The sequence below is a fragment of the Arachis stenosperma genome, chromosome 8, assembly GCF_014773155.1.
Source record: "Arachis stenosperma cultivar V10309 chromosome 8, arast.V10309.gnm1.PFL2, whole genome shotgun sequence".
Lineage (NCBI taxonomy): Eukaryota > Viridiplantae > Streptophyta > Magnoliopsida > Fabales > Fabaceae > Arachis > Arachis stenosperma.
The window spans coordinates 47,336,117-47,363,384 of NC_080384.1; the positions used below are offsets into that span (position 1 = coordinate 47,336,117).

A 27,268-nucleotide genomic window follows, 5' to 3' on the forward strand; every position below is an offset into this window, starting at 1 on the left:
TCGGAAACGGCGCTAAACCAAATAATAGCACTTCGCTACAACGCCAGAGTGCTAAAAATAAACTTTGAGCCAGACGACCTCGTCCTACGTACGATACAACGACGTAGGCCTCCCCACCCCTGGGGAAGGGAAGCTGGCGGCTAATTGGGAAGGCCCATATAAGGTGGAGGAAGTGGTCGGCAACGGAGCGTATAAGCTGGAACGTTTAGACGGGAAAGAGGTACCCCGAACATGGAACGTGACAAACCTGACAAGGTTCTACCCTTAGAAGTCGGGCCAACCATTCATCCCACCGATTCAGTAACACCCGTATTGCCTTGTGTTGACTTATTGTTTATCTTTAATTTGTGTCATTACTTAGTATGCTACTGTTTCACTTCATTCCATTTCTATTTCTATGTTTACTCCCATTTTTTCTTCTATAGTTATTACTTAGCATCTACAGCGATTACGGCTTCACGGGACTGATCACCCCGGAAGCCTGCGACACCGTTAACAACACGGCTACAAAGAAGCCAAAATTGGAATCTTCTAACACAAAGCCACAAGCCGGCTTTCTCAATTACCAATAACAAGATAAAACAGTAAGTCTTCAGCTTCCCCTCCGTGTCGGGTAGCTTCTCCTTCAAGACCCCAACCTCAGCCTTCAACCTCTCGACCTCCCGAAGGGATTGGCGATACTTCCCGTCTAAAGACCCAGACTGAGTCAGAATAGGCTCGGCTTTCCTCGCTATGGTCGCGGCCCTCAGCATACATCGGTATATCCACCTAGCCTGAGTGCCCAGGTCCCCATCATGAAAACATTCATCAGTGCCGGGCATGAGCTGCGAATCAATGAAACCCTCAGCGTCAAAATTATTTTTCACAACAATAAGGGACCCCTCAGGACTAGAGGCCGGTTTCCGCTTGCGAGGATTGTCGACAATCGCAACATCGGAACCCTCTTCGATCGGCTCTACCTCGGGAGGCACCACCTTGCAGCTGCTCGGACCAGTCGTTACGCTGGGGACTGGTAGGCCCTGGAGGGGGACGGGGAGGAGCTGATTGTGCTTCGGCGTTTGGGGAGGACGGATGCTCGGCAGACTGGGTCGCAGAGCTATCTTCACTATGATCAAGAAGGAATTGGGCCATCAAATCCTCAAGTCCAGTGTGTTCGGCAGCCATGTCCACTGCAACACATAACAACCCATTAGATCGGTAAAATATATAAAAAAAAAGAAAAGGAAAAAGAGGGAGAGAAGAAAGGGCAACACAACCAGCCGAACACTCACCTATATAACCTCTACCCATCTTTCGGTCACCCATTAAAAGACGAGGGTTAATGTTGTTTTTTGTTAAAAATGGCCAACAACACATTAGCAATGTTCTTATCCCACTGAGTAAGGCCGTTGTATGTAATCTTTGTAAAAGCGTTGGACCCGGCCCCGAAACTTCAGTAAGTTGGAATCCGCCGCTCCCCTTCCAAAGTCAACCACAAAGGATGGTGACCTTCGATAGGTCGGACCTTAAAGAACTTATCTTTAAAGCCATGAAATGAGTCTTCAAACACCGCAAAAATTCATTTGCCCTGAGCATCTCAGAATGACATAAACCCCTTTTCGTGTCTTCCCTCCTTGGAAGGGTTAGTCAAGACAAACAACCATAAGAACACCTCCACAGAGTCCGGCAGATCTAGGTACTCGCAGACCATCTTAAAACACCGGATGACTGCCCCAATTATTCGGATGCAGCTGCAACGGGGCCACGTCGCACCGGTTAAGAAGCGCCATTTGAAAGGGGAAAAGGGGATGCGAACCCTTAGAATGGTGAACATCGCCTTATACATCCAAATCCAGTTGGCAATCCGAGGGTGTTAAGGTTAAGTTGGCATATGCGCCCATGGGTGGCGAGAACGAACACCTCATAACGCCCCTCCTCTTTACCTCCCATACACAGTTGGTCGCGAAGACAGAACTTCGTGAGCTCCTTTAAGGTTATTTGTGAAGGTGTATCCTTCACGTCGGAGGTGACCCAAGCGTATCTGTCAACATGGGGTCCCAGAAGAGGGAGTTGCGACATACCTACAGTGGCGACACCACTCAAGGTCAGACCATAAGGCCGGTAGGTCGGGAAAACAGGAACTAACGCTAAACGCTACAGTAAGCTTATCTACAATTAAGCCAAAGCTAAATCTACAGCTAAGTAAAGTAAAAAATTATGAACCTAAATGGCAACCCTCTAATATCTACCTAGCATTGTCAAACATGCAAACCCAACACCTAATCCAAATAGGCAAGAACAGGAAAAAGCACACAGGCAACATAAACATGCATTGAAGTTAAGAAGCATGAAAGGAAGGAAAAACCTCACTAGGAAAATGATGATAATCGAAAGGAGTTACGAAATCTTGAAGAAACTTTGCTGAATCAATTTCAGATGAAGAGCTTGAGAGAATGTAGAAGGAAAATGAGAAGTTTGTGGTAGTGATTAGGAAACAAGGAAAGGAGGCGCGAGGGAAAGAGAAGAAAACCAAAACAAAAGAGTAACTGCCATTGAGAAGCGCAAAGGTCATGAGTAAAATGGACTTTTCACCATGCCTTCAAATAAGTCATAAATGCACTTAATTGTGGGCGCGAAGAACGAGGCGACAACGCTCCCTTGATACGATGAAGCCCACACGCGCGTAGAAGGCACGCCCCAGTCACGAGCGACGAACCAAGCGACGATACAAATAAGGGAGATCATAACGCGCCAACAACGGTGCTCACGACCACAGCTGGCGCATTGGGGGCACTGTTCCGGTCCGGCCCAGCTGGCATAATGCCCCCGTCCGGTTGGCTGACCCGACGGGCACGTCGCACCCAAACCAGGAGTCCAACCCGACCACTCCACCCCTCTAGCAAGGCACCTGACAGCTAGGGGAAAGGAAACTTCCTGGAAGGCGGGTCTGCTCCTGTAGGACCCAACCTAGGTACAGAGTATATAGGGGGAGGGCCCTACCCCTCCCCGAGGTACGTCCCTATTCCCTCACTTTACTGCCATCTATACGGATTATGACTTGAGCGCCAGAGTCTTTTTTGCAGGTAGCTCCCCCTCTCCAACACCACAACTCGGGAGGTCGCGAGGTTCCAGCCTTCCACTCTTCAACACGAATCTGAGAGGTCCGTCCATTCGCCAACAACCAGATCCAGATTTTCCTAGTCTCTCTTACCCATTCCGTTCACCCGAACCGTTCGTCACCCGGAAAAACGAACAAAAATAAATTAAACTACAGATATATTTATACACGAATACATTAATGACTGATTTTAGTGATTGATTTTGGTATATAAATAATATTTTTGAACACACTAATTTAGTGTCTCTAGACATAATATTTCTGTTCATATTTCATCTGTCAAACACAATTTTATATCTTTATTTAAATGGCTTGATCTAAATGTCTCATACTTATACCTATAAATAAACGTAGCTAAAAGTATGCCTCATTTTTGCATGTCTATTCTGCCATTTGTGTGCTCTCTTTTGTTTTTTTTTTAATTACTTCATCCATTCTTAAAATTTTATTGAATTTTTAATTTAGTCTATACTTTGGTTAATTACTTTCTTATATCATATTAGATTTTATAAATAAGTTCCTATCATAATAAAATTGTTAGAATTAACGAAATATTTATAAGATAAAATAGAATATTCAATTAAGTATTAGACATATTTATTTTGATACACATAATATTCTATTGATTTTAACGTTTTTGTTACAATAGAGACTTAATTACAAAATTTAATATGGTATAAAAATTTAATTAAAATTCAATAAAATTATAAAAATAAATAAAATAATTAATTTTTTAAATAATTAAGTTTACATTATTTTTATGCAAAATAAACACTGATTCTTAAAAAAAAGTTTTATTTTATAAGACTCTTGTGTCAATGAATCACTTCATACAAAGATAAAATCAAACTCCAATACTTATTTAAGCGGACAAATAAATTAACGTTCTACTAGTCTAAATTAATTTTGTGGAAACAATCTATAATTTATTAATGCACTAACTTAATGCAGACTATTTTTTATTTATTTAAATAAAAAAGCTCATCATCATGTTGCCATCCTTATCCACATAATCATCATTATTACTATTACTATTAGTGTGTTAATTTACTATTTTATTTGTTAAATATATAAAATAAAATTAATTGAGAGTTGAGACGACAAATTTATTATTTAATTAAAATTTTTTGTGTACAAATTCGAAAATAACATTTTTTATATACGACTTATATATAATGCAAAATATTTTAAAAAAGAAAATTGTGTACCAATATTTTTTATGTCCATTAAATATATTATTTTATTTTTTATTTAAAAATAATAAAAATATTTTTTTTATATAATAAGTGACTTTAACTAAGAGGAGTTGGGTTTAAATATTGAAAATAGACAAAATTAAAATAATCTTTTTATGAAATACATATAATAGAAAGTATTTATAAAAGATAATATTTAATTTGTTTATTAAATTTTGTATCTGAATTTTAATTTAGTCTTTAAATTTTTAATTATTTTTATTTAATCTCTAAACTTTGTAAATATAACTCATATTTGTCTTTGAGATATAATTTTAAAGAATAAATATTAATGACTGAGGTGAATAGTTGGATAACATGCTGGACTCTATAAAACGACGTTGTTTTGGTTTTAATACTTAAATAGCCTAAAATAATCTCAAAAGTCGTATTTATTTAAATTTTTTCTCCTAAAATAAATGATACAGTATCATATTTGGATTATTTGAGCGCCAAAACAAAAACGAGATTATTTTATAAGTTATAACGTGACATTTGGCTATCCACGTTAGTGCTTCATTAACGTCTATATACCAAAAATTATTCTAAAAATTAATGAGTCATGTTTGCAAAATTTGAGAACTAAATAAAGATAATTAAAACTTTAAAGATTACATTAAAATTCGTGTGTAAGTTTAGATACTAAATTAAATATTATTTTATATTTTCAAAATGGAAAATTGTATACTAATTTTTTTATATTTCTATTATATATAAAATAGATATAAAAGTATGAAAGTATAGACCATAGACAGTATAAATTTAAATATTTTAAAATAAAAACTTGACAAAATAATAAAATAAAAAGTTAATTAATGTTAATTTTATAATTTTCTTAAAATACTTATTTTTATTATTTTAATTTAAAAATTATTAATTTCTCATCTTATCACTTTATCAATTTCATAAGTTCAGAGGATGTGAATCCAAATAATATAGGTTAAATTAAAATATTCTTAATTGTTTATACATTTTATTATACAAATTAACTAGTAATAGATATTACAATAAAAACTTTATAATTATCTTCATGTGAATATATTTTTTTACTCTTAGACATGGTTAAATTTTGATATTTATAAAAATATTCTTTATTTAAAGTGTGGCTATATAAATAAATCATATTTTAAAACAGAACATCTTTATAAAAAGATATTTTTACCGTCTTCATTTGAGTAGTGCCCTAACTAGTATATGCTTTTGTGTAATTTCACTAATCATTATCCCCACCATGTGTGTACTGTGTACTCTCAGAAGAGCTCATTCACAAAACCTCAAAACACTCTCTCTCTCTGACTCCACTCTGCTCTCTTCTCTCCAAGCCCTTCTTTTTCTCACTCACGAATTTCGCCGCTGTTATTTTGCTTCTCCTCTCGTATAAAGATCCTAAAGTATGAGCTGGTAATTCCCTTTGCTCTCTTCAATTTACACTTGGAAATAGAATTGGATTTGTTTGAGTTTCAGTTACCCGATTCTCACAAATTAAATTAAGCTAATGGGAAATGATTGAAAAAAAAGAAGGGTTATTCACTACTTCACTACTTAGGTTGAACTAGTAAAAGATTAATTAAGGGATGAAAAACTATCTCGCATTGAATTAAAAATATGAATTCCAATACGGAAAGGAAGGGATTGAAGTCCTTAGTGATAATAAACTGGCTTGAATTAGTACAAGTATATTGAATTTTGTATAATTAGTTTATATATGTAGTGTTTTTAATGTCTGAAGTGATTATAAAATATAAATACACGCATCACATACGAAATGATCACTAGTTTTAAGCATATAGCAAACCCTACTAATAAATACACCCATCAATTCAACTCAGTCACACTTGATTGATGGCAGCATTGCACAGTGCCATGTTTAAAAATATTTTTTACACTTTTGTAACCTATTTTTCTGAATTTATCGATTAAGTATGCATGGTTGATGATGGATGAGCATTTGAGGGTATAAAGAAGAAGCAGGATAGCATGAGCAGTGTTGCGGAGAACGGAGAATGAAAGGAAGGTAGAAAGCGCCGGAGAAGATGAGTGTGGCGTCGAAGCTGTGCTTGTTATCGTCGTCGTGGTGCTGTATAGAGAGATGTAGAGTTTTTAGTGCTCACACTTACTATTACCCAGTAAGTATCACTGTAGCAAGAATCAGCATCTGTATCAGTATGATGTATATTTCTTTTCTCTCGATTTTTTATTTGCAATTATAATCAATCACTCTTTGAAGTAAATTGATAGAGAGCATTCAGTAACCCAGAGCCCAATTGAATTATTTTAGATGCTCAATTGCAATTCGGTAAATAGTGCGAATGACGAACTATTTCAACGAGGGTTAAGATTTCGGGTGGAAGCTGCAAATTCAAATGCAAATGCAATTTCTTATTCCAGTGACAGTCATTCCTTTGATCCAGACCTCCACTCAGTGCTTGAACTTGCCACCGAGTCAGAGTTGTGTGAAATTGAATCAATTCTTTTTGGCCCCAGGTGAGGTTAACTTCCTTCATTCTAATGTTGCTTTAGATTCATTGGTTAATAAATCATGAACTGGAAACTGAAAATTATAGTAAAAATCAAGCAGCTACCTGAGCCCTTTGCTAAAATCCATCACAAGCTCAAACAGAGTAGAGGATGTTGAACGAACCATGATTGGCATCGACCTTCAGCAACGACAACACTTCATAGCTGCTCTGGAGTCCCGATTTTTCTTCCTTGCTGCTGATGCCCGCTCTACCTTAAGGTTGTTTCTTTGTTTATTTATTTTGCATTTATTTTTCTGCTTCCGTTTTTACATTATGTTTCCTACATTCATTTGTTATTCGCAGGGGTTGGAGACCATCTTATAGAAGTGTATTGCTTCAACTCAGGAAAAAACTTAACATTACTTGCTCAACCAAATTGTCAACTGAAGACCTTGAACTAGAGATTTTCCTCCACCTGTTGCACTGCAATTCAGGGTCTGTATATATATATATATATATGCTCTCTTTCTCTCTTTTTTTTTGTCTCGGGGGGGGGGGGGGGGGGGGAATTCAAAATCTTTTTATACTTATACCATCAAAATTCTTTTAGGAAGGAATCAGAAGATTATCTAGGTTTATTGGACATAAGCACAACGTCTGATGGCCAGAGCAGTCTACAAGGCGGACTCAGTCAGTGGAAAGTTCAATCTCTGGCCGCTTTGAAAGTTGGGGCACAAGATCTTCGATCAATTATTTTGAAGGTTGATTAAATGTTACTTCGTGTATGATTCACTTTGTAACCTTCCTTAATTTGTTCTTAAATGTTACTTGACGTGTTCTTACTTCTTTCTGATTTTGTAATTGTTTGTTGTCAATTAAAGGGTGGTGGTGCATTCACATTGGCAAAGATATATCAATTGGTAAGGCAATGATATCTTGCATTTGTTTGTTCTCTATCTCTAATTTCTCTCCAAAAGAATGCATCTCTCTCTCAGTCTCTCTCATGACAAGGTGCTGATTTGCAGTTAGCAGGGAAATTATCTGGCAAAGTGCTTGCAGAAGCTGCTAACTACCAGATTAAGAAAGAGCTAATTAAGAAGGTATAAATATTGGTCTTTGGTGGCTGTTTCAATAACATGAGTAATATTTCTCACGTATAACTTAAACATGCCTGTCGTTCTTATAATTTCCAGGGTGGACAGTTAGCTATTACGAATCTAGAATCCCGAGCAGCCTTGCTTGCAGCTAAACAGGTGCCTTATATTATAGCACAAATTGGAATTGCGTCTAACTTTATGCGATTCCTTTATAGGAAGTAAATGATCACAAAGTAACAAATAGTTTGGAAATTCCAATTTCACATGCATTAGTTGAATAGCCAAATGTGAAGGGGCTTTGTTGATTTTTGTCATTCTTTAACACCGTTAAATTATCCTATCCAATGATTTAATATTTTGAGAAAGATGGTTTAGGATATAGTATTGAGCTTTTATGGCCTAGTGTCTAAAGTTTGCTCCTTGTTTTCCCCTATATTATCCTAAACAAGTTTGAATTTTAACACAAGGTAGAATGGTTTTATGCATTGTGCATACTTTAAGCCCAAAAGCACGCTTGTGTGAGGGAGCATATTAAAGTATAAAATCATTAATTATCTAATGCTCAATTGCTTAAGCTTTTAGGAAAGGTGATTTATGACAGACATCGTATATGATACACTATTTTTACCTCATTAGAGTAATAGAGCATTTTGCAGTAGAAGATTTGACAGATTTTCTAATATGTGGGGTCATAAATTCACTCTTAGGAACCATATTTGTCTTGTTTTGATTCTGCAGCATGAGATTAGAAGCAGTATCATTAATAGGCTGTCTGAGGTCAGAAGCAGCGTTGTTAATATGATTGATATAGGAACCATATTTGTTCATGAGCCTCGCAATGCTTTTCACTTCCTCTATGCCATTAACCTTATGGGATGAAGACTTCTTAACTTCTACAGATCTTATAAATAGAATTTCCTCATCTATTTTACAAAACAAATCTCCTCATGAACTGTTGTTCTCTCAGCAACCTGATTATCATGCTTTAAGGGTCTTTGGGTGCTCATGCTATCCATTTCTTAGACTATACAACAAAGTCAATTTTGATTATAGATCAACAATGGCAAAGTTGATAGATAGATGTATATGAATGGTTATATATCTAACACGTCTCATCATGCAAGAGCCTCTTCGAAGCATGAATTGTGCATGGACTTTTTTCTTTTTGTTTGCCTTATGGTTAAATTCTTTTCTTTTAGGGCAACAAAGATCGAACTTTTGACATGTTGGCCATAGAAATTTTGATACCATGAAAGGATGATGGTTTGCTTTTTTATGAAGAAATCACTATCTTAGAGAGAATGAGAAAGATGCTGAATATTCTAGACCTTCCATTCTTTGATTTAAAAACTCTGAAATACATGAGAAGCACTAGGCTTATGTATACATAAGAAAGAGAGAAGATTCTAATAATTTCTCTTAGACTATTATAACAGCTTTCTAACCATACTAACAACCTCTAACTACTTTCAGTTTTAGCATGTGAATCTGTTTTGACTAATTCTTCTCTACTATCCTTGATATTCTTGCATGGCTGTGAATGTGAAAATTAAATCCAGCACGGGATTCCATGCTTCAGAGTTCAGAGTTTTAATGTTGACATTTCCTAATCACCTTATGCATAGGGATGATAATATTGCAGTTTTAATTTGACAGCCTTTCGGATGTACATTTATTTGTGCAACAAATGAACTACTTTTATTTATTGTATTTTCGACTGTGTCTCTGATACTAAGTATGTATGTCTCTTATATTAAGTTTGGTGTTCCAGGGTTTTCTTGGTGCTGCATCAAGATATCTCGGTTTTAGAAGCATGATCACATTACTTGGACCTGTGTATGTTCTGGACCTTGATATATAAGTTCTTTGCATACTTTTTGTATATCTATGAATCGATCTGCTAAGTGCTAACTTCCAGTTCTTTTGACAAGAATATGCTTGTCAAAATCTGCTTTCCTCAAAACAAATAGCATTGTGTTTCTCAGCTTAACCTAACTTCTCTCATACATACTCACACCAACAAGGGAGGAGAACAAAAATATTAACATTACTTGCCTAATTTTGGCCTCCTAGCAGCATTATTTGTTTCATACTTTCACTTAAAGACAATAGGCAACTTTTCAAGTTGGTGATGGTTTCCTGTGCAATATTCATTTTTCTGGGGGTGAGGCTCTAAAAGTGAAAGAAAAAGCTTCAAACTCTTCTTCTTTACTCCTTGTCTGGTGCTTTATGTTTTACCTCGTTTTTTTGTCCTTTCTCTCCTTAATCAAAGGAACCCTCTTTAAATTTCATTAACATAAGCATTCCTTAGACAGCTTTGTATTAAGAAATCAGCAAACTCTTTTGGGTGGTATTAATGCTAATTTATGGTCCATTGAAGTGGTATATAGTATATACATCTTCCCCTTAGGCAACGGTGTTGAATTCAAATCCTGGGTATAGCATTGCAAATTCTCAAACAAGATAACTTCGATAAGGGGATACCTATGGTTCCACTTCTACCAAATAAAGGAAATGCTATTCACTCTCTTGATTAAATACACCACTAACACTTCTCAGCTGGATTTCCATTTCCTTCTTGCTATTTTTTGAGACATAATTAGTGGATATTTCTAATCATGTTATTTGGTCTTTTGAATAGGCTCTGGGGAACATTTTTGGCAGATCTGGTCATTCAAATGCTTGGAACAGATTATGCTAGACTCTTGCGTGCAATTTATGCTTTCGCTCAGGTAATATACGGTTCTGTCGTACATGTTAGTGTATTAACTTTGCTATATCCTGGGTTTATCTGCTTCCCCAACTTGATTTGATTTGCTAAATATGTTGTGCTTATTTGCTGATTTATTACTTCCCTTTGCATATTTACACGGCTCCTTTTTTAAAAAAATATTTAAAAAAAAAATCAAATATGAGATCATTTAAGGCAATTTATTTGGAATTAATTATTTTTTATAAGTTAATTCTTATACTTGCAATGATTATATACAAATACGATTTGAATTGATTAATACGTCAATTCTTTTATTTGCATGCATAAACTATCTATTCCATGTGAAGAACTCAGTGCCACTGTATTTTAGTTTTGGACAAGTTATGGTGGACCTTATCAATTTCAATTTTAATGTAGATTTATACTAGTGAAATAGTGATAATGTCAAATATTATTGCTGCTAAGCACTTATTGCTAATTTTCTGACTACCACTTTGTTGTTGCTATAGATTCGAGTAATTCGCACTTACAGACTGCCAGCTGACGTTACTGATGAGTAGTCGAACTTCGTTCATGGAATCGAGCCTTGTTGAAGCATTGGAGGAATGTCAATCTTCAAGTAAATAGTTATACTGCAAACTATGTCCTTCCAAAATGGAGATTTAGTTTGACATCCTTAGTTGGACAAGACAACAAGGAAGTAATCAAGTTTTAGTTCATAAATTTGTAGTATCTACCTGGTTGTTCGCGAGTTGGGATTTTAGAGGGGAAAAAAAGGTTAAAGAAGGTTGTAGTGTAAATTTGAAATTTAACACTACAAGTCTTCCCTCTTTTCTTTTCCTTCAAAATTTCGACTCCCAAACAATCCCTACTAGTCACAGAAGGTTTGTTAGTTAGGTTAAAAGATGTCTCTTTTCTGTTCTTTATATGCCTGCTGCTGTTTGGCTATAGAGCACCAGCTACATAATCTTTAAATTTTTTTACCATGTTGGGTACTTTTGTTTTTGTTTTTTGTTTTTGTTTTTTTCTTTTTTTGAAGTTCTTTTCCCTACGTGATGCATGATTGGTTATTTAAGCCTATTTAACTTTCTAGAACCACGTATACAATATACCACTTTATGTCTTTATCAAGAGCTTTCATTTGATGATCAAGGAAAACTCAGAAATTATACATTAATTGTTAAATTCATCACTCAAGTCAGGATCAAAGCTAAGTATTAATACCATCTTTCCCTTTAGCTAATGTTGATCGCCTAATATACCATTCTTTTAAATCAGTATCAATGTTCTATAAATATACCTTTCTTTAAAAAACTTTAATAGATATAGATGTCTTGTACAACTTTGCTTATTTCAGACAACCAATCTCAAACTTGGATAGAGAAAAAGGATTATGTTAGGACCTCAATAACAAATATACAATTTTGTCGAATCTATGACATGAACCAAACACCATATTCTTTCCCTTTAAATGTCAAATGAGTCGCATCACCATTAATCAGTAAAATTATAATCAATCCATAAGTCATGTACCAAAATTACAAACTCTACTCATCCCAAAAACCATGCTCAACCATCCAAATTAAAACCCCCTATTAAATATAGTAACTCAACCCTAAGCCACTAATTTTTTTCCCTCTTTTAAACCCTATTTTTAACCAAAACAGACAATATATAAACGAACCCTTGCTACTGCCTTCAATAATCAAGCTAAGCTTGGTTTCGGTATTCATACATTGACGAGAAGAAGAAAAGGGAGAAATAAACAAAACCCCTTTTCTTTTCGAATAAAAAACCAATAACAAAATAATAAAAAAATGGGTTCGAGAAACACCTCTGTTCTGTGCTTGGCACTTTTCCTTGCTTTCTCTTCATGCATTCATGGCTTAGATATCACTAGCGCACTCAGCAAATACCCAGAATTCATCAAATTCAGCAAGTACCTCACCGAAACCAAGCTTGTTGATCAAATAAACGGCCAGAAAGCCGTTACCGTCCTCGCCCTCGGCGACGACGCACTCGCCTCCCTTGACGGGAAGCCCCAGGACTACATCAAGGCAGTCCTGGCCAACCACGTGATTACCAACTACTACGACGAGAAGCTTCTCGTCGCAGCAGTTGGTAGCCACGAGAAGTTGGCCACACTCTCATCTTCTGGAATCTTCGTGAACTTGATCAACGATGGCGAGGTGGCTTTTGCACCCGCCGAGAAAGAACAGTATGAGAGCAAGCTCGTCAGAACCGTTGACACTCAACCCGAATCACTTTCAATCATGGAGGTTCATCAGCCTATTTTTGCTCCATCCGCCGTTGCCAACGCCGTCGCAGCCACCGTGTCGTCGGAAGGGAAGAAGGTTCAAGAAGCAGCAGCCGGTATTAGCGGCGGTTGTCGCGTGGAGATGGGGCTCTTTGGCGGAGTAGTTATTGCCTTGGTTTCGCTCTTTGCTTCATTGTAAAGTTATGATTAATGATGACATGAACAACGTAGCAAATAATGCTATTGTTTTGTTGTTATAGCGAGGATAAGAGAAAAGTATGGTAAAATTTTTAAATGTTTGTATCTGTATTTATATATATATGTACATGTATACATATATGTTCTTGTGATGTGTTATTCGTTATCAGAATATAATTTTGTATACTTCAATTGTATTATTATATACGGTTAAGACAGTGAATTGTTTTTGTGTTATCAGATTTTGTCACCCTCTTTTTTCTCTCGCTCTTCTGCTCTTTTTGACTTTTTCTTTTCCTTTTTGATGCATCCTTAAAACATTTTTACAAACTTATTCAATCGAATTCATTTTTTTTATTATTATTTAAGTAGTTAATATATAAAAATAATTATTTTTACAATTATAGTAAATGTATATCAAATAATCATTAAAATAGAATACACATTAGAATATAAAATATATATTAAAAATAAATTAAATTATATATATAATATACATAAATATATAATGACCAATTTTAGTGATTATCTAGTTAATTTTAGTGTGTAATTAAATAATATTTTTTATTATTTTTATTAATGTGATATTATATAATGACGTACATTAAATTTTTCTTTTTTAATGTCAAAGTAATTTTTTTAGGATTTGTTGAATGAGTTCCTAAAAAATATTTTTTAAGTAATCTTTTTTTTTTAAGAAAAAAATAAAAGTAATTTTATATTTGGATATTTCATATAAAAATATCTTTTTATTTAATAAGAGTAAAGGATCGTTTCTGTTTTTAATATTTGGAGTAAGTCTAATTTGTCTTCCTAACGTTTAAATCGTCATATTTGTATTCCTAACGTTTATAAAAGTGATTTAATGTTATCCTACCGTCAATTATACTGTTAAATCAAATTGTATTTTTTAATTATTCCCACTTAAATGTATTCATTTTCAATTAGGTCTCATTTGAATGTGTTCGATTTCAATATTGTACCCACTGTTTGTGTTTAGATTCAATTATGTCCCTAAAAAAGTAAATTATGTAACTTCAAAAAGAGATGTTCAAAACTCAAACTAAAGCTCATGATGTGTAATTGACGGCAAGATAACATTGAATCAGTTTTGCAAACATTAGAGGTACAAATAGAACGATTTAATGTAAGGGATACAAATAGGACTTACTCCAAACATTGGGGACAAAAAAATATTTTACTCTATCTAATAATTATGTTTGGATACAACAGTATAAACGTATTTTTTTGTTTATTTATTATATAAAAAATATTTTAAAAATATGTAATTGGTAACTTCTAGAAAAAAAATTTAGTATTTTTATTTTTGTTATTAAAATTTCGCCACACATTAAAAAATAACTTTTTAACAATTTAATCATATTCAAACAAACTCCCATTGATCTCACCATTCTTAATGAACCATGCATTATTAGTTTCAACTATTTTTGTACTATGAGTAGAACAATAAAATTTGTATCTTTTAGATTTTTCTGGATAATCAATGAAATATCCGTTGATTGTTCTCGTATCCAATTTCTTTTCTTGTAGATTATAAACTTTTATTTAGGGGTGTGCATGATCTGATCCGACCCGAAGATTCGGTCCGACTTCAAATACTTTAGGGGCTAATTTGGTGTGATTTGATCGGGTCAATGGCCGGGTATGGGTCTCAAAAGTAGACCCGGTCATTATTTCGGATCGGATCCGGACTATGGCTCGGGTCAACCGAAATCGGCCCGGTGGCCTGGTCATCATACATAATTAATATTTTGTGTTATTAGTGATGGATGATGACTATTCTTATGTGGAATTTAAATATTGTAAATCTTAATATTTTGTGTTATTAGTTATTATAAGACTATAAGTTAATATTTTATGTTTAAAATGCATAAGATTTTAGACTAATTAATGCATAATATTGTGTTATTTGTATTGATTTAAATATTTGGTGTTATTAGATAATATTAGTATTAATTATGGTTATGCTTTAATTTTAGAGAAGAGTTGGTTCTTGTTATATTTTTCTAAGTGAATTTTACTATGTCAAATAATGTTGGAATCTTAGAAATTTGGATATTTTCACATGCTAGCTTATAAGAAGGTATCAAAGTAATGTAATGTTAACGGCCCGATTTTCACTCGGTTTTTACCCGGTATAATCGTGGCCCGAAAGTGTATAGATTTCATCGGGTCTAGGGTCGGGTTCGGGTATAATAAATCGGCCCGGTATATATTTTGGGTCGGATCTGAGTCATATCAAATCCAATTTCACCCGACCCATGCACACCCCTACTTTTATTTCTGTTTGACATCCCCAAACATATAGATGTCTTAAACTAAGTTTTCTTCCGATTCATAATTCAAAAGGAGTTTTAGGAACTGCCTTACTAGGAACCCTATATATTCAACAAATATATAACTGATTTTAAAGTATACATCCACAATAATATAGATAAACATGCATTATTCATCATTGTCCTAACCATTTCTATTAAAGTATGATTTCACTTTTCTAATATACCGTTTTGTTGAGGTGTACTTGGCATTGTGTATTGAGCACATATGCCATATTTTTCAAAGAATTTAGCAAATGGACTTGGGTTTTGTCTCTCTTTCGTCATATCTTCCATAATATTCACCACCTTTATCAGATTTATAATTTTAACTTTTTGTCCAACTGCCTCTTAACTTCATTTATATAAATTTCTAAAGCATTAGCTGCTTGAGATTTATCATAAAGCAGATAGATATAGCCATAACATGAATAATCATCCATAAAAGTGACAAAATATTTATTTTTATTAAAAAATTTACATTAAAGGATCTACATATGTTGGTGTATATAATTTTAAGAAGTTGGGTACTTTTTGTGGCTCTTTTCTTTGTGTGTTTTGTTTGCTTTTCTTTAATACAATTCACACAAATATTAAAATTAGTGAAATTTAAATTTAAAAGGATGTAATTTTTTATTGGTCTATCTATTTTTTCTTTGGAAATGTGACCTAAATGTTTATGCTATAAGAAAGCAGAACATTCATTCACTAAATCATGTTTAATGCCAACTTTATGATACAAAGTCATAAGTGATTCATCATATAAATCATCAAGATTAAATTTTTATAAATTATCAAAATATATGCCAGATCCAATTATGTAGTTGTGCTTAAACAAAATAAAACAATTATTACCGAAATTAAAAGAATATCCAGTAACATTAAGTTTAGATAAAGAAACTAAATTCCTAGAAATACTTGATACATAAAAAGTATCTAACAAATTTAAATGATGTATAGTATCGAGAATCAAACGATAAGTCCCAAAACTTTTACTAGAGCTTTATCTTTAATTTTCATCTAGACAAACTTTTTATTTGGCTTTATGGTTCGGTTAAAGAATTCCTGCATCATTTTCAAAATATGAGTTATACTTTTAGGAAATGGATCATCTCAATTTTTTTAACAATTGAAGGAGTAAAATATAATCTCTTATCATTAGTTTTATAAGTGGGACTAAGAATAAATATGAGAGATAGAATAATGAAGCGTTAAAAATCACATTTTACACTTTCAATTTTTTTTAACAATTGAAAGAATTCATTCCCTGAATCTACTCCATTGACGCACCAAATAATTTTTTATTTTTATTTTTTAATGACATCTTTAATTAATATCAACATTGATTAATGAGATTTCAATTCAGATGTTGTAGTTGCGAAGACGAGCAACGATACCGCTGAAGTGATTCATGAAGTGTAGGTTTTGTTACTTTTTATTCTATAATTTATATTTCTTAAAGGGTGTGTTCATAATAAAATATTTTTGGAATTGATATAAGAAATGCTAAATTTCAATTAGTTTGACCAATGAGATTGTTGAAGTGATATATGAGATATGACTTTTTTTCTTTTATTTTGTAATTTATATTTTCAGATAACAAAAGATCTAAAAAAATATATACTTTTAAAATATTTAGGACATAAAATCGTAAAAGATTTAATTTTGTCCGTGTAAAGTAGTTTTACAGGTATATTCAATTACTTAATGTCACATCAGCAAAAATAATTACTTTTTATATTAACCGTGTGAATAATCATCTAATATGATTATTATACGAATGTGTAAAACGTTTTATAATTAAACTCAATTATAAAATAACAAATGATTATATATAAATAGCAACGAACTTTACTGTAAGAAAAAGAAAAAAAAAAGAAATAAAAAAAATAAATAAAAGAGTATTTATGGGTTTGTAAGTTCTTATAATGTGGCAATACTAGCGGAGTTTGCTGATGAATTCTCTTCAATTCTGTTGGCAATCCTAAGAAGAAGCAACACACAAATTCACATTTCTCTTCCACCATCCATTTTAGTTTTCTCCAAAGTCTAAACCTTCCACCAACTTCATACTTCATTTTTTTTGAACACTAAGACGAGTGTATTGATTTTTTTCTGAGATCTTATGTCTTCCTTGGATCCACCTTGTTGGAATCACAGGCATTGCTACTATCCTTCTTCTAAGTCAAATTTAATATAATTTCAATGTAATGACTTTGTGTTCATTTCTTTGCCTTTTTCCCTTTCTTTCTTGTCATTAATTAATTCTTATATATCTTTAATTTTATTATCATTTAAGACACAATATTGGATTGAAGGCTGAACTAAAGATTTTAATCATGTATAAGGTGGATACTTCAATGAAGATTCTATAATTTTCTTTATGTGAAGATGCTTTTTTTTTATCGTTAGATTATGAATTGTAGGGTTTGATTTTGATATGTTATAAAGTGTTATCTTTATTTAAAATACGACTATACAAACAAATCACACTTTTAACACGGATACTTTTATAAAAAGATGTTTTTAGCATCTTTATCCCAGTAGATTTCATGTTATAAAATGTAGTTTTGAGAGAAAAAAGTTTTGTTTTATAAATTTCATCTTCTACCAATTTGTTGCTTGATAAATGGTGTTATTTTTCTACAATTTTATGCTTATGAATTTGTATGATATTTTCTTTTGCAGTATAAATATTAGATAGAAAGAGAGAATTGAAAGCATAAACAAATAGGTTGATAAATAAATGTGTGGGGAAGGTGCATAAGAGGTTAATATTCTGATGATGGTAGGGACAAAAAGACAATCATCATCATCATCATCATCATCACTAATAAAGAGATCAATTTGGATTATTGCATTCGTTTTTGTGTTGTCTTTTTTTTTGGTTGTTGCCTACTATTATCAACCAAAACTAAAAGCAAGCCAAAAAGGATGCTATAGTTCCCAAGGTTGTGGCACAAACACAAATGATGTTCAATTAGTCAAAGTTGAAGATAATAAGGAAGAAGAAGTGGAACTAGTCCCAAGGGAACTAACTGATGAAGAAATGGAATCTAGGGTTGTTGTTAAGGATATACTCAGGCTTCAAACTCTTCAACCCAAGAAGCCCAAGGTTGCCTTCATGTTCTTAACACAGGGTTCATTGCCTTTTGAGAAACTATGGCACATGTTTTTTAGTGTAAGACATACCCCCATAATCTCTCATCTTCAATTTTATACTAGTATTTTCTTGTCTCTGTATTTTTTTCTAAGATAAATTTTACCTGTGAAGTCAAATTTGTAGGATAACTAATTTCATATGAGTTTAATTTTGATACATTAATACACAGTCGCGCAATTACATCCGTTCTTTTGGATGATCATTTACGCGGTTAATGTAAAAGGTAATTATTTTGACTGATGTAGTGGTGTTACGTAACTGAACTGATAGTATATTAAAATTAAATTATTTTCGTAATATGTTTTGATATTAGAATTTTATTAATAAAAAAATTAAAATTCAATTTTTATTATTCTATTCTAAACCTATGCATAATTTGTGCTTCAAAAGCGTGTTAGATACATATAATAATTTCTGTAAATTTACCTAATTGTTTAGACTTTTGAAATAAATAATTTTATGACACTAAATTTATAGGAAATGTAAAGATAATTTGGCCATTAAAGCTTTCTTAATATATAGACATTTGCTAAGAGTTTTTGTATATATAGGTACAATTTTTTTTAATTTCTTATATTTAGTTGAGGTATTGTCATTTTTTATGACTCCATAAAATATATTAAACTTGTGTCTATAAAAAATATTCATGATGCTATTTATCTTGGTTAGAGTATAAGCCAAGTGGTGGCAATTCTTCTTTTTAGTTTGTGATAATGTTATTCCAATTTTATTTGTATAATTCTTGACTATTATATGCTAGCAAGAATCATGATTAATTCTTAAGATGATAATGGATATTTGATGCTTGTAGGGTCATGAAGGCAAATTCTCTGTTTATGTGCATGCTTCAAGGGAAACACCAATACATTTCAGTAATTATTTTATTGGTCGAGACATTCATAGTGAACCGGTATGTACCATATTAATTGAACATTGCTTTAGATATAAATTTCATAAATGATTGATTACTATTGCCAAAGAAGTTAATATGACATGCTAGGTTTGCAGTGAATAACTCGTAATATTGCTTAATTTTATTACTATGTATATGTATGTAGTTTAACTAAAATGTATGTGATGGTAATCCGTGATTAAAAGAATGAAAGTTGAATTTTGCTTATAACTTTGTTTTTTGTTAAGAGAATATGAAAGGTATTTTAATTTTGTCTCCCAAGTCCTAACACGGTAGAAGTTAGAATAGAGTTTGCTTGAAAAAATAGTAATAAAAAAATATTGCTAAGTAGAGAAATCAGGAGATATTTTACTTTTATTTTCAATGTAGCAAAACCAGTAATAGAGAAGAGAGTAGAGAATGACACACAGATGTATCCTGGTTCGACTACTCAGTGCAATGTAGCTTATATCCAGTTTTCATCACAATAATGATGGAATTTTACTATCTTTTCAAAAGATTACAAACACCAATTCTCCTTAGAATCTACCCAATCCTATCTGGGATAAGTTCAGATTCTAACCCAACCTGAACTTGACTAGGACTTACCCTAACTTTCAACTGCAAAGTACTAACCCAACTTGTAAAAGAATTTTTTCAGGATCATGACACAAAATAAAAATACTAACAAAGGATTTCTGAAATAACTTAGACTTTTTTTCTAAGTCTAACTCTCTGCTTTTTTTTTTACTCATTGACTTTTTCTTACAAATTTCACGATGTTTACCTTTTTTCCAATGAAACTCAGACATACTAAATTGAGAAAAAGAAATACTAAATGAAAACCATGGAGAAGAACAAGAACATTTCAAAGAGCTATGGGAATCGAAACCAGTGCTCTTTCTCTCTTGCATCAATCTTTGGTCGTTCACCTCTATTATAGAGGAGTGAAACTTCCATGACTTGAGGCATCTTCAACATATAGTTTGTCTTCTTCTCCAGCAATCAGAATCCGCAGTGGCGTGGTCAGAGTAGAGAGAGGACCGAGGCATTGACATGCAACCATACCTTTCTTTTTCATCATTTTTCTTCAAACTTCTTGACTCAAAGCCGTTGATATTTGCTTTGGCTCCGAGTTTGTTTCTTAGCCGTTGATGAACCACTGAGCACCTTTAATTTCACAACCTTCATATTTTTTTAAACGGTGTTTGGGATATAGAGAATTTTTTCAAGGTTTTTCGTTGAAGCACAAATGGAGAATCACTTTTTATGATCTTCGGTTGCGTTGAGATCTTTCATTTGTTGTAACCCTTTTACTTTCTTTTCTTGCTTGAATTTGAAAACAATTTTTTTGTTCGTGATCGTGCACTAGCTCCAGAACTTTTCTTTTTCTTTCTTCTTATTTTAGAGAATGGTGTGATGAGAAAAAGAAGAAAAGAGAAAAAAAAAAAAAGAGAAAATTTGTTGGTTAGGTGAATTTGAGAAAGTATTCAAATGGATTGAAGTTTAGATTCTGAAAGTGAAATTTTGGTTATGAATCACTGAATGAGTTTGAAATAGATATGGACTTACTTTCTCTCTATTCTTTCATATAGTTTAACATCTTATAGTAGATCATAGTTTGGTTATGCTGAGTATAATAATGGGCCTGAATGTATGTGTATGTGGATTTGTTTATGCTTAATAGGCCAGTTTGATTAAATCATTTTTCTACACACTAAACAAACTACATCACATAACCAATTTGATAATTATCCTAATAATATTTAGTTATAATTTTATTCATAGTTTAATTTTCTAAATTTAACAGTATACATTCTCATCCGAAGGCAAGAGGAGGAAATGCATTCCTAGTTACTAGGTTATATAACCTGTTATTTATTTTTAATATTTTTTTTTTAAATTTGGTAAAAAAAATAGTGAAAATAATTTTTTATTATTTTTAATTATTTTACGAAATTTTAAAAATAAAAAACACATATGAATAAACATATAAAAACAAAAACAAAATTCAATTAGACCCCTTTTTTATATGCCTAAAAAATTTATGATGCATGGATATTAATATAGATACGGAATACGCGGATACACAAATTTTTTTTTTTTTATAAGATATGAAGACGTGACATATATATAAGTTTAATGATTAGTTTGCTAGTCTACTTAAATAAGTATTGGAGATTCAAATCTTACCTTATGTAGATAAAAAATTGTAATAATATTTTGATATTTTATTGATATTAAAATATAAATTAATTTTTTAATATTTTTTTGTAATTATATAACGTATTTAAAATAATTTTTTATTTTAATAAATAATAATATATATTATTTATAAATTCATTTCAAGAATATATGTGATGTATTTAAGTGTGTTTAAACGTATTCAAAAAAATATTTTTATTTTTTATTAAAACACAATTGAATACCGAAGGCACACGTGTCAGATAAATATCAAATAAATATTGTGTCTGAAATGTATGCGCTTCACAGCGAGAAATTTAATAGCTGTTTCTCTAATTATTCCTATAATTCTGTTGAACAATGCATAACATCTTTCTTACTATAGTGTTAACAAAATTCTTTTAGGTAGCTTGGGGAAAATTTTCTATGGTTGAAGCAGAAAAAAGACTTTTGGGTAACGCACTTTTAGACCCTGATAACCAACATTTTGTCCTACTATCGGAAAGGTATTTTTTTTGTTTTTTAAATTGATATGGAGTCCAGATTTGTTTGTGAATTTAATGTAGCTAATTACATCTTTAAATATTGTTTCAGCTGTGTACCTGTACGTCCCTTTCAATTTGTTTACAAATACTTGTTGTTTTCAAATATCAGCTTCCTAGACTGGTAAGATAATGTATATAAAATTCTATGTTTATGAGTTAATCAAATTTTATACACATTAATGAGGATTGTTACTGATTTCTGTTTTTTCTTTTCCCCCATTAATTTTTCACTTAAAAAACAAAAGCTATCTTGATCTTGGTCCTCATGGAAATGGAAGATATATAGATTATATGATGCCTGAAGTGGAGGAGAAGGATTTTCGAAAAGGTTCACAGGTACAACTTCTCTAAACATTGATACCTGAAAGTGTTATAATTTATCATAAATTTTGTTTAAAATAATTATTTTTAAACATATACATGACATTGCACAAGGCCGTGCTAATCTAAATATATTTTGAACTTAACCTGAAAAATACATCAAATCAAAATTTTAAAGCCAAATTTGGGCAAAAATGTTTTGGATTTGACCAAGTTTTGGGCAGAGCCAAGTTTAAAATACTTGTAATTCAAGTGTTTCATAAACACTATTCTACAATTATGTTCACGTTTCAAGTGTGCGAGATAGTGTATGAAATTAGTTTCATATTGAAGAAAGCAAGGAAGAGTAAGGAGTTTATAAAATGAGATATCTATTAACTTAGTTAAATATGGTGTTTTTTCATTTTATGTTTTCTCGATTCAGTTAAATAACTAACTAGCAACCAACTTGACAGCTGTAAAACTAACTAACTTAACTGATTTCTGCATTTGGCATTTAGGTGCATATAATTTTAATACCTTACATCATGTTTCCAATGCAGTGGTTCACAATGAAGCGACAGCATGCTCTAATAGTTATGGCAGACAATCTCTACCTTAGAAAATTTAGGGACCATTGCAGGGTACAATATATGTTACTTATAATCATTTCATTTTTTTAATCCTAATTAGATAGATTATTTGTTATATATAGAGAATTAAATATTTGCTTCCTAAATGACAAACATACTACTAATGTTGTTCATGTTTTATACTTACACAGCCAGGTATGGAAGGAGGACGCAACTGCTATTCTGATGAGCATTACTTTCCAACTTTTTTCCATGTTAGTGCATAAAAAAGCAGCACTAAATCAATTATGTGTATAGAATATATATTAAAAATGAGTTAAACATTATATATTTATACACGAATATATAATAGCTGATTTAATGGCTAATTTTTGGTGTGTATATAGTATTTTTTAAAAATGAGTAAAGTATATTTTTTTTTCTTTTAAGTTTGCTAAAAATTTCAAAAATATCCCTAAATTTTATTTTGTTTCAATTTTGTCTTAAAAATTTTCGATTTGCATCAAATTTATCTCTATCGACTCATTTTTCAAAAAACATTATGACCACTTCACAAGAACAACTTTTAACACAAGCAAATCAAACATATTTATTATGCATTATTGTTGGATTAGTCCTAAATTTTTTTAAAGTTTAGTTTCCAGGAATATATTTGATATAAATCGAAAGGTAGAAACTCAGGTGCAATCGACTTCACGAGAAGTTGATAACTGAGAGTCGTTAGATAATTTGACTGATTTTTCTAAATTTTCATCTAACAGCTTTCAGCTATTAACTTCACGTGAAGTCGACTGCACTTGAGTTTTCACCAAATCGAAAACTTCTTAGACAATCTTCAAAAACAAAAAATATACTCTACCCTTTAAAAAATATATATTCTATTCTTTGAAATGAAATTGAATGAATTTATTACTGAATTTATACAACTGATTTGGTGTATGTATGTTCAGATGATTGATCCAGGTGGAATTTCAAATTGGTCAGTTACCTATGTTGATTGGTCTGAAGGAAAATGGCATCCAAGGTCATTCACTGCTGAGGAAGTTAATAATAGATTCCTCGAAGCCTTAACAGTATGTCAAACAATTTATTCAATCATATTTGTCCTTTATCCAAAATGTACATTTTTTTTTCATAATCATATAATGATTTTGTTCATTGCAGTCCATTGATGTATGTCCACATATTACAAGTGATGAAAAGGTATGTATGGCTAAAAGGTTGAGTTCTGTTGCTTTTGGTTTTATTCAAAGACGAATTAACTACTATTTTCAATCATAAAAGATTTAAAAGTTGGACAATTTTAATGATAAAAGATATAAATTAACATCATACTTATTAAAGGCTAGACTAGTTCGACAAAAGTACTCAACGAGCTATAATTAAAACAGATAGTTTAATTTTGATGCACTGAGAGTGCATAACATTTTACACATTTGTACAATTACATTATTTTTTAAATAATTATTTATGTGATTAATATAAAAGTAGTTATTTTTACTAATGTGTCATTATGTAATTGAATGTGTATTAAAATTAAATTCTTAATTTATTATGAAAAGAAAGAATGATTATTGGTTTTGAATTTGGCATGCCTTGCAGAGAACAATAAGGTTTACACCTTGCATGTGGAAAGGATCGAAACGACCATGTTATCTATTTGCTAGGAAATTTTTTCCTGAAACTCTTGATAATTTGGTGGCACTTTTCTCAAATTATTCAACATTATTATAGTGTTTGCATCATTCTTTGGTAACCAATTCACAACCTTATTACCTTATAATTAAGGTTTTATGATGCGCCACATGTCGAAAGGTAATTGGATGAAGTTCTACAACAAACCAAGGCCACACCACTAGTTCATTATTCTAACAGTTTTCTTGGCCTCCGATTGACGCAAATTGTTATTGGTGAAAAATTCAAGTGCAATCAACTTTACGTGAAGTTAATAAATGAGAGTTTTGGATGAAAATTTAGTTAAATCATTTAAATTATTTAACTGCTCTCAATTATTAACTTCACGTAAATTGACTGCACTTAATTTTTTACCTTGCTATAATTGTATGCATGGACAATTACCAGTTAGCTTTTTATTTTGGGGATAATTACTTAATTTTTTTTATTAGTGAAATTAGAGATTTTTCTTATAGGTGAAAAAGTTTGGTGAACCTTGATGTATATGGAAGGATGGAAAGTTTTGGCCTTAATTGTAGTTGCATGTAAAATAATGTTCAATAGTCACACTTTTTTTTTTTTAAATTATAATAGGTGAATGCTTCAGAAAGTATGAGACTAATTTTTGCACTAACCATTGAAAATAGTGAATTAGTTGCTAAATTTATTTGCAATTTGTTTTTTTTTTTTTAATAGTTGTTGTAAATTTTGTTGCATTGCGAACTTCTCCTAATTTTTTTTGGTGACTAACTTCTCATCCTAATTAAGTGAACACTGTAAAATTCAAAATACACGAGTACATTATTCCACTTTGCAAATTAAAGTAGGAAAATATTTGATCTGAACTTTTTAAGCAATTTTTTTCTAGTAATTTTTTCCATGTAATTATAGGTGAAAATGTGATTATGTCAAATAGTGTTTCTAAACTGTATAGACTTGTAATAGTTTGATTTTTACTCCACAGAAGTTGGGAAAAAATCTTACATATTGAACCAAGTATAGAACACGTAATTTCTTGGATGACTTTCGCAAATCAAAATCTTTGAATGTTCTTTGTTTCACGATTCGATTCTGAAATTTAAGCTCAATTTATTAAAATTGTATGGAGTAATTCAAATAACATAAATATAATTTGAAAGAATTTTATAAATTATATTCAGAAAAAACTTCAGTTATATATATTATTTTATTGTGTATCTAATGTAATGAAGCCAACTTATAAATTAATAAACTAAACTTATTTAATATACAAGTTTAAATTTAAATTCAACTTTTAATCTATAAACTCAATTTATGAAACTTAATAGATTGAATATGAGCAAATTCATGAGCTAGCTCACTTTAAACTCTAATCATGAGTTAATATTTAAAATGACTTTTAAATTTTGACTCCAATTTAATTTAGCTCTCTAATTTTTAATTAACCCAAATTATATCCTGAAATTTTAAGAAATGACTCAAGTTGATTTATTTATCTATTTTCGTCATAAAAAAGATGACATGACATGATTAAACGACGTCGTTTTACTATTTACCTAAACAATGTCGATTTATTCTTCCTCCTCAATGTCTGAACCTTTCATCATTCTATTGTCACCACTCTCAATCATATTTTTTCAAACCTACCACCCTCACCACTATTAAAGTAACGATAAGTAGTTCTTCTATTTTCTTCTCTTAGATTTAACAACCACCACCCTCCTCCTCTTTGCCTCTTTTCTCTCTTTTTCTTCTTCTTTCTCCTCAATTTGATCAATAATTTTTTTTTTCTTTCTCTTCCTTTCTTTTCTTCTTCTCATAGAATCAATACAATGATAAATGGGACAACTTGATTTTATGATCTCAAGCAGCCATGACTCCAGCAATAATTTTCAACTCGCTTCCACTTTAACTCGCCGCTACTTTTACTTATTGGGGTGGTAGTGCATACAGGTGAAACTGATGATGATAACGACGATAATAATAGGATTTTTCTGTCTTCGCTCATCGTCGATTTTTTTTGCTGTGATGAGGATGAAAATTTTTTGGATGGTCCACTTTTTTTTTTGCGGTATTCACTAGCTAAGGAGGTGGAGGAAGAGAGGGGGATGGAGAAAGGGATGGTGGGGTGACAGTGGAGTGGTAGATAAGGGAGAAGTGAGGAGGAGGAGGGTGGTGGGGTTAAAAATGTATGATTGGGGATGGTGGCAATGGAGTGTTAAGAGGTTTAGATATTGAGAAGGAAGAAGAGGAGGAGTAAAATAATGTTGTTTAGGCACAACCAGCAAAACGACGTCGTTTAATCATGTTATGTCATCTTTTTTTAGTGATAAAAATGGACGAAGAGACTAATTTGAGCGACGCCTTAAAATTTTAGAGCACAATTTAAGTTTATTAAAAATTAAAATATTAAATTAAGTTGAAAGTTAAATTTCAGAAATTATTTTAAATATTAACTTCCTTGACCATATATCATAATAAATATTCATTTACTATAATAATATATTAACTGTGAATATTTTTTTTTAATTTTATATTTATATATT

The 27,268-nt window shown here is 31.7% G+C and overlaps 3 protein-coding genes across 4 annotated transcripts; all 3 read left to right on the forward strand.

Moving 5' to 3' along the window:
• Positions 1-5,543: 5,543 nt before the first annotated feature.
• Positions 5,544-11,732, forward strand: LOC130946925 (uncharacterized). Of its 2 annotated transcripts, none has more exons than XM_057875823.1 (12): positions 5,544-5,733; positions 6,254-6,458; positions 6,611-6,816; positions 6,911-7,069; positions 7,155-7,286; positions 7,402-7,552; positions 7,673-7,711; positions 7,817-7,891; positions 7,985-8,044; positions 9,660-9,724; positions 10,530-10,620; positions 11,111-11,732. In XM_057875823.1, the coding sequence occupies exons 2-12, from the start codon at positions 6,366-6,368 to the stop codon at positions 11,159-11,161; spliced, it is 1,122 nt and encodes a 373-aa protein (XP_057731806.1). In that variant the 5' UTR covers positions 5,544-5,733; positions 6,254-6,365; the 3' UTR covers positions 11,162-11,732. The 2 variants fall into 2 exon arrangements, with proteins under 2 accessions (XP_057731806.1, XP_057731807.1); XM_057875824.1 differs by having other exon boundaries at positions 5,571-5,723.
• A 471-nt stretch (positions 11,733-12,203) lies between these two features.
• LOC130943319 (fasciclin-like arabinogalactan protein 3) lies at positions 12,204-13,062 on the forward strand. Its single transcript, XM_057871147.1, has one exon. The coding sequence runs from the start codon at positions 12,419-12,421 to the stop codon at positions 13,055-13,057; it is 639 nt and encodes a 212-aa protein (XP_057727130.1). The 5' UTR covers positions 12,204-12,418; the 3' UTR covers positions 13,058-13,062.
• Positions 13,063-18,177: 5,115 nt separating this feature from the next.
• On the forward strand, positions 18,178-24,803 carry LOC130946087 (glycosyltransferase BC10-like). Its single transcript, XM_057874770.1, has 10 exons — positions 18,178-18,573; positions 19,367-19,465; positions 22,037-22,137; positions 22,226-22,297; positions 22,422-22,512; positions 23,040-23,120; positions 23,261-23,323; positions 24,020-24,142; positions 24,234-24,272; positions 24,672-24,803. The coding sequence occupies exons 1-10, from the start codon at positions 18,178-18,180 to the stop codon at positions 24,801-24,803; spliced, it is 1,197 nt and encodes a 398-aa protein (XP_057730753.1).
• The last annotated feature ends 2,465 nt before the right edge of the window (positions 24,804-27,268 follow it).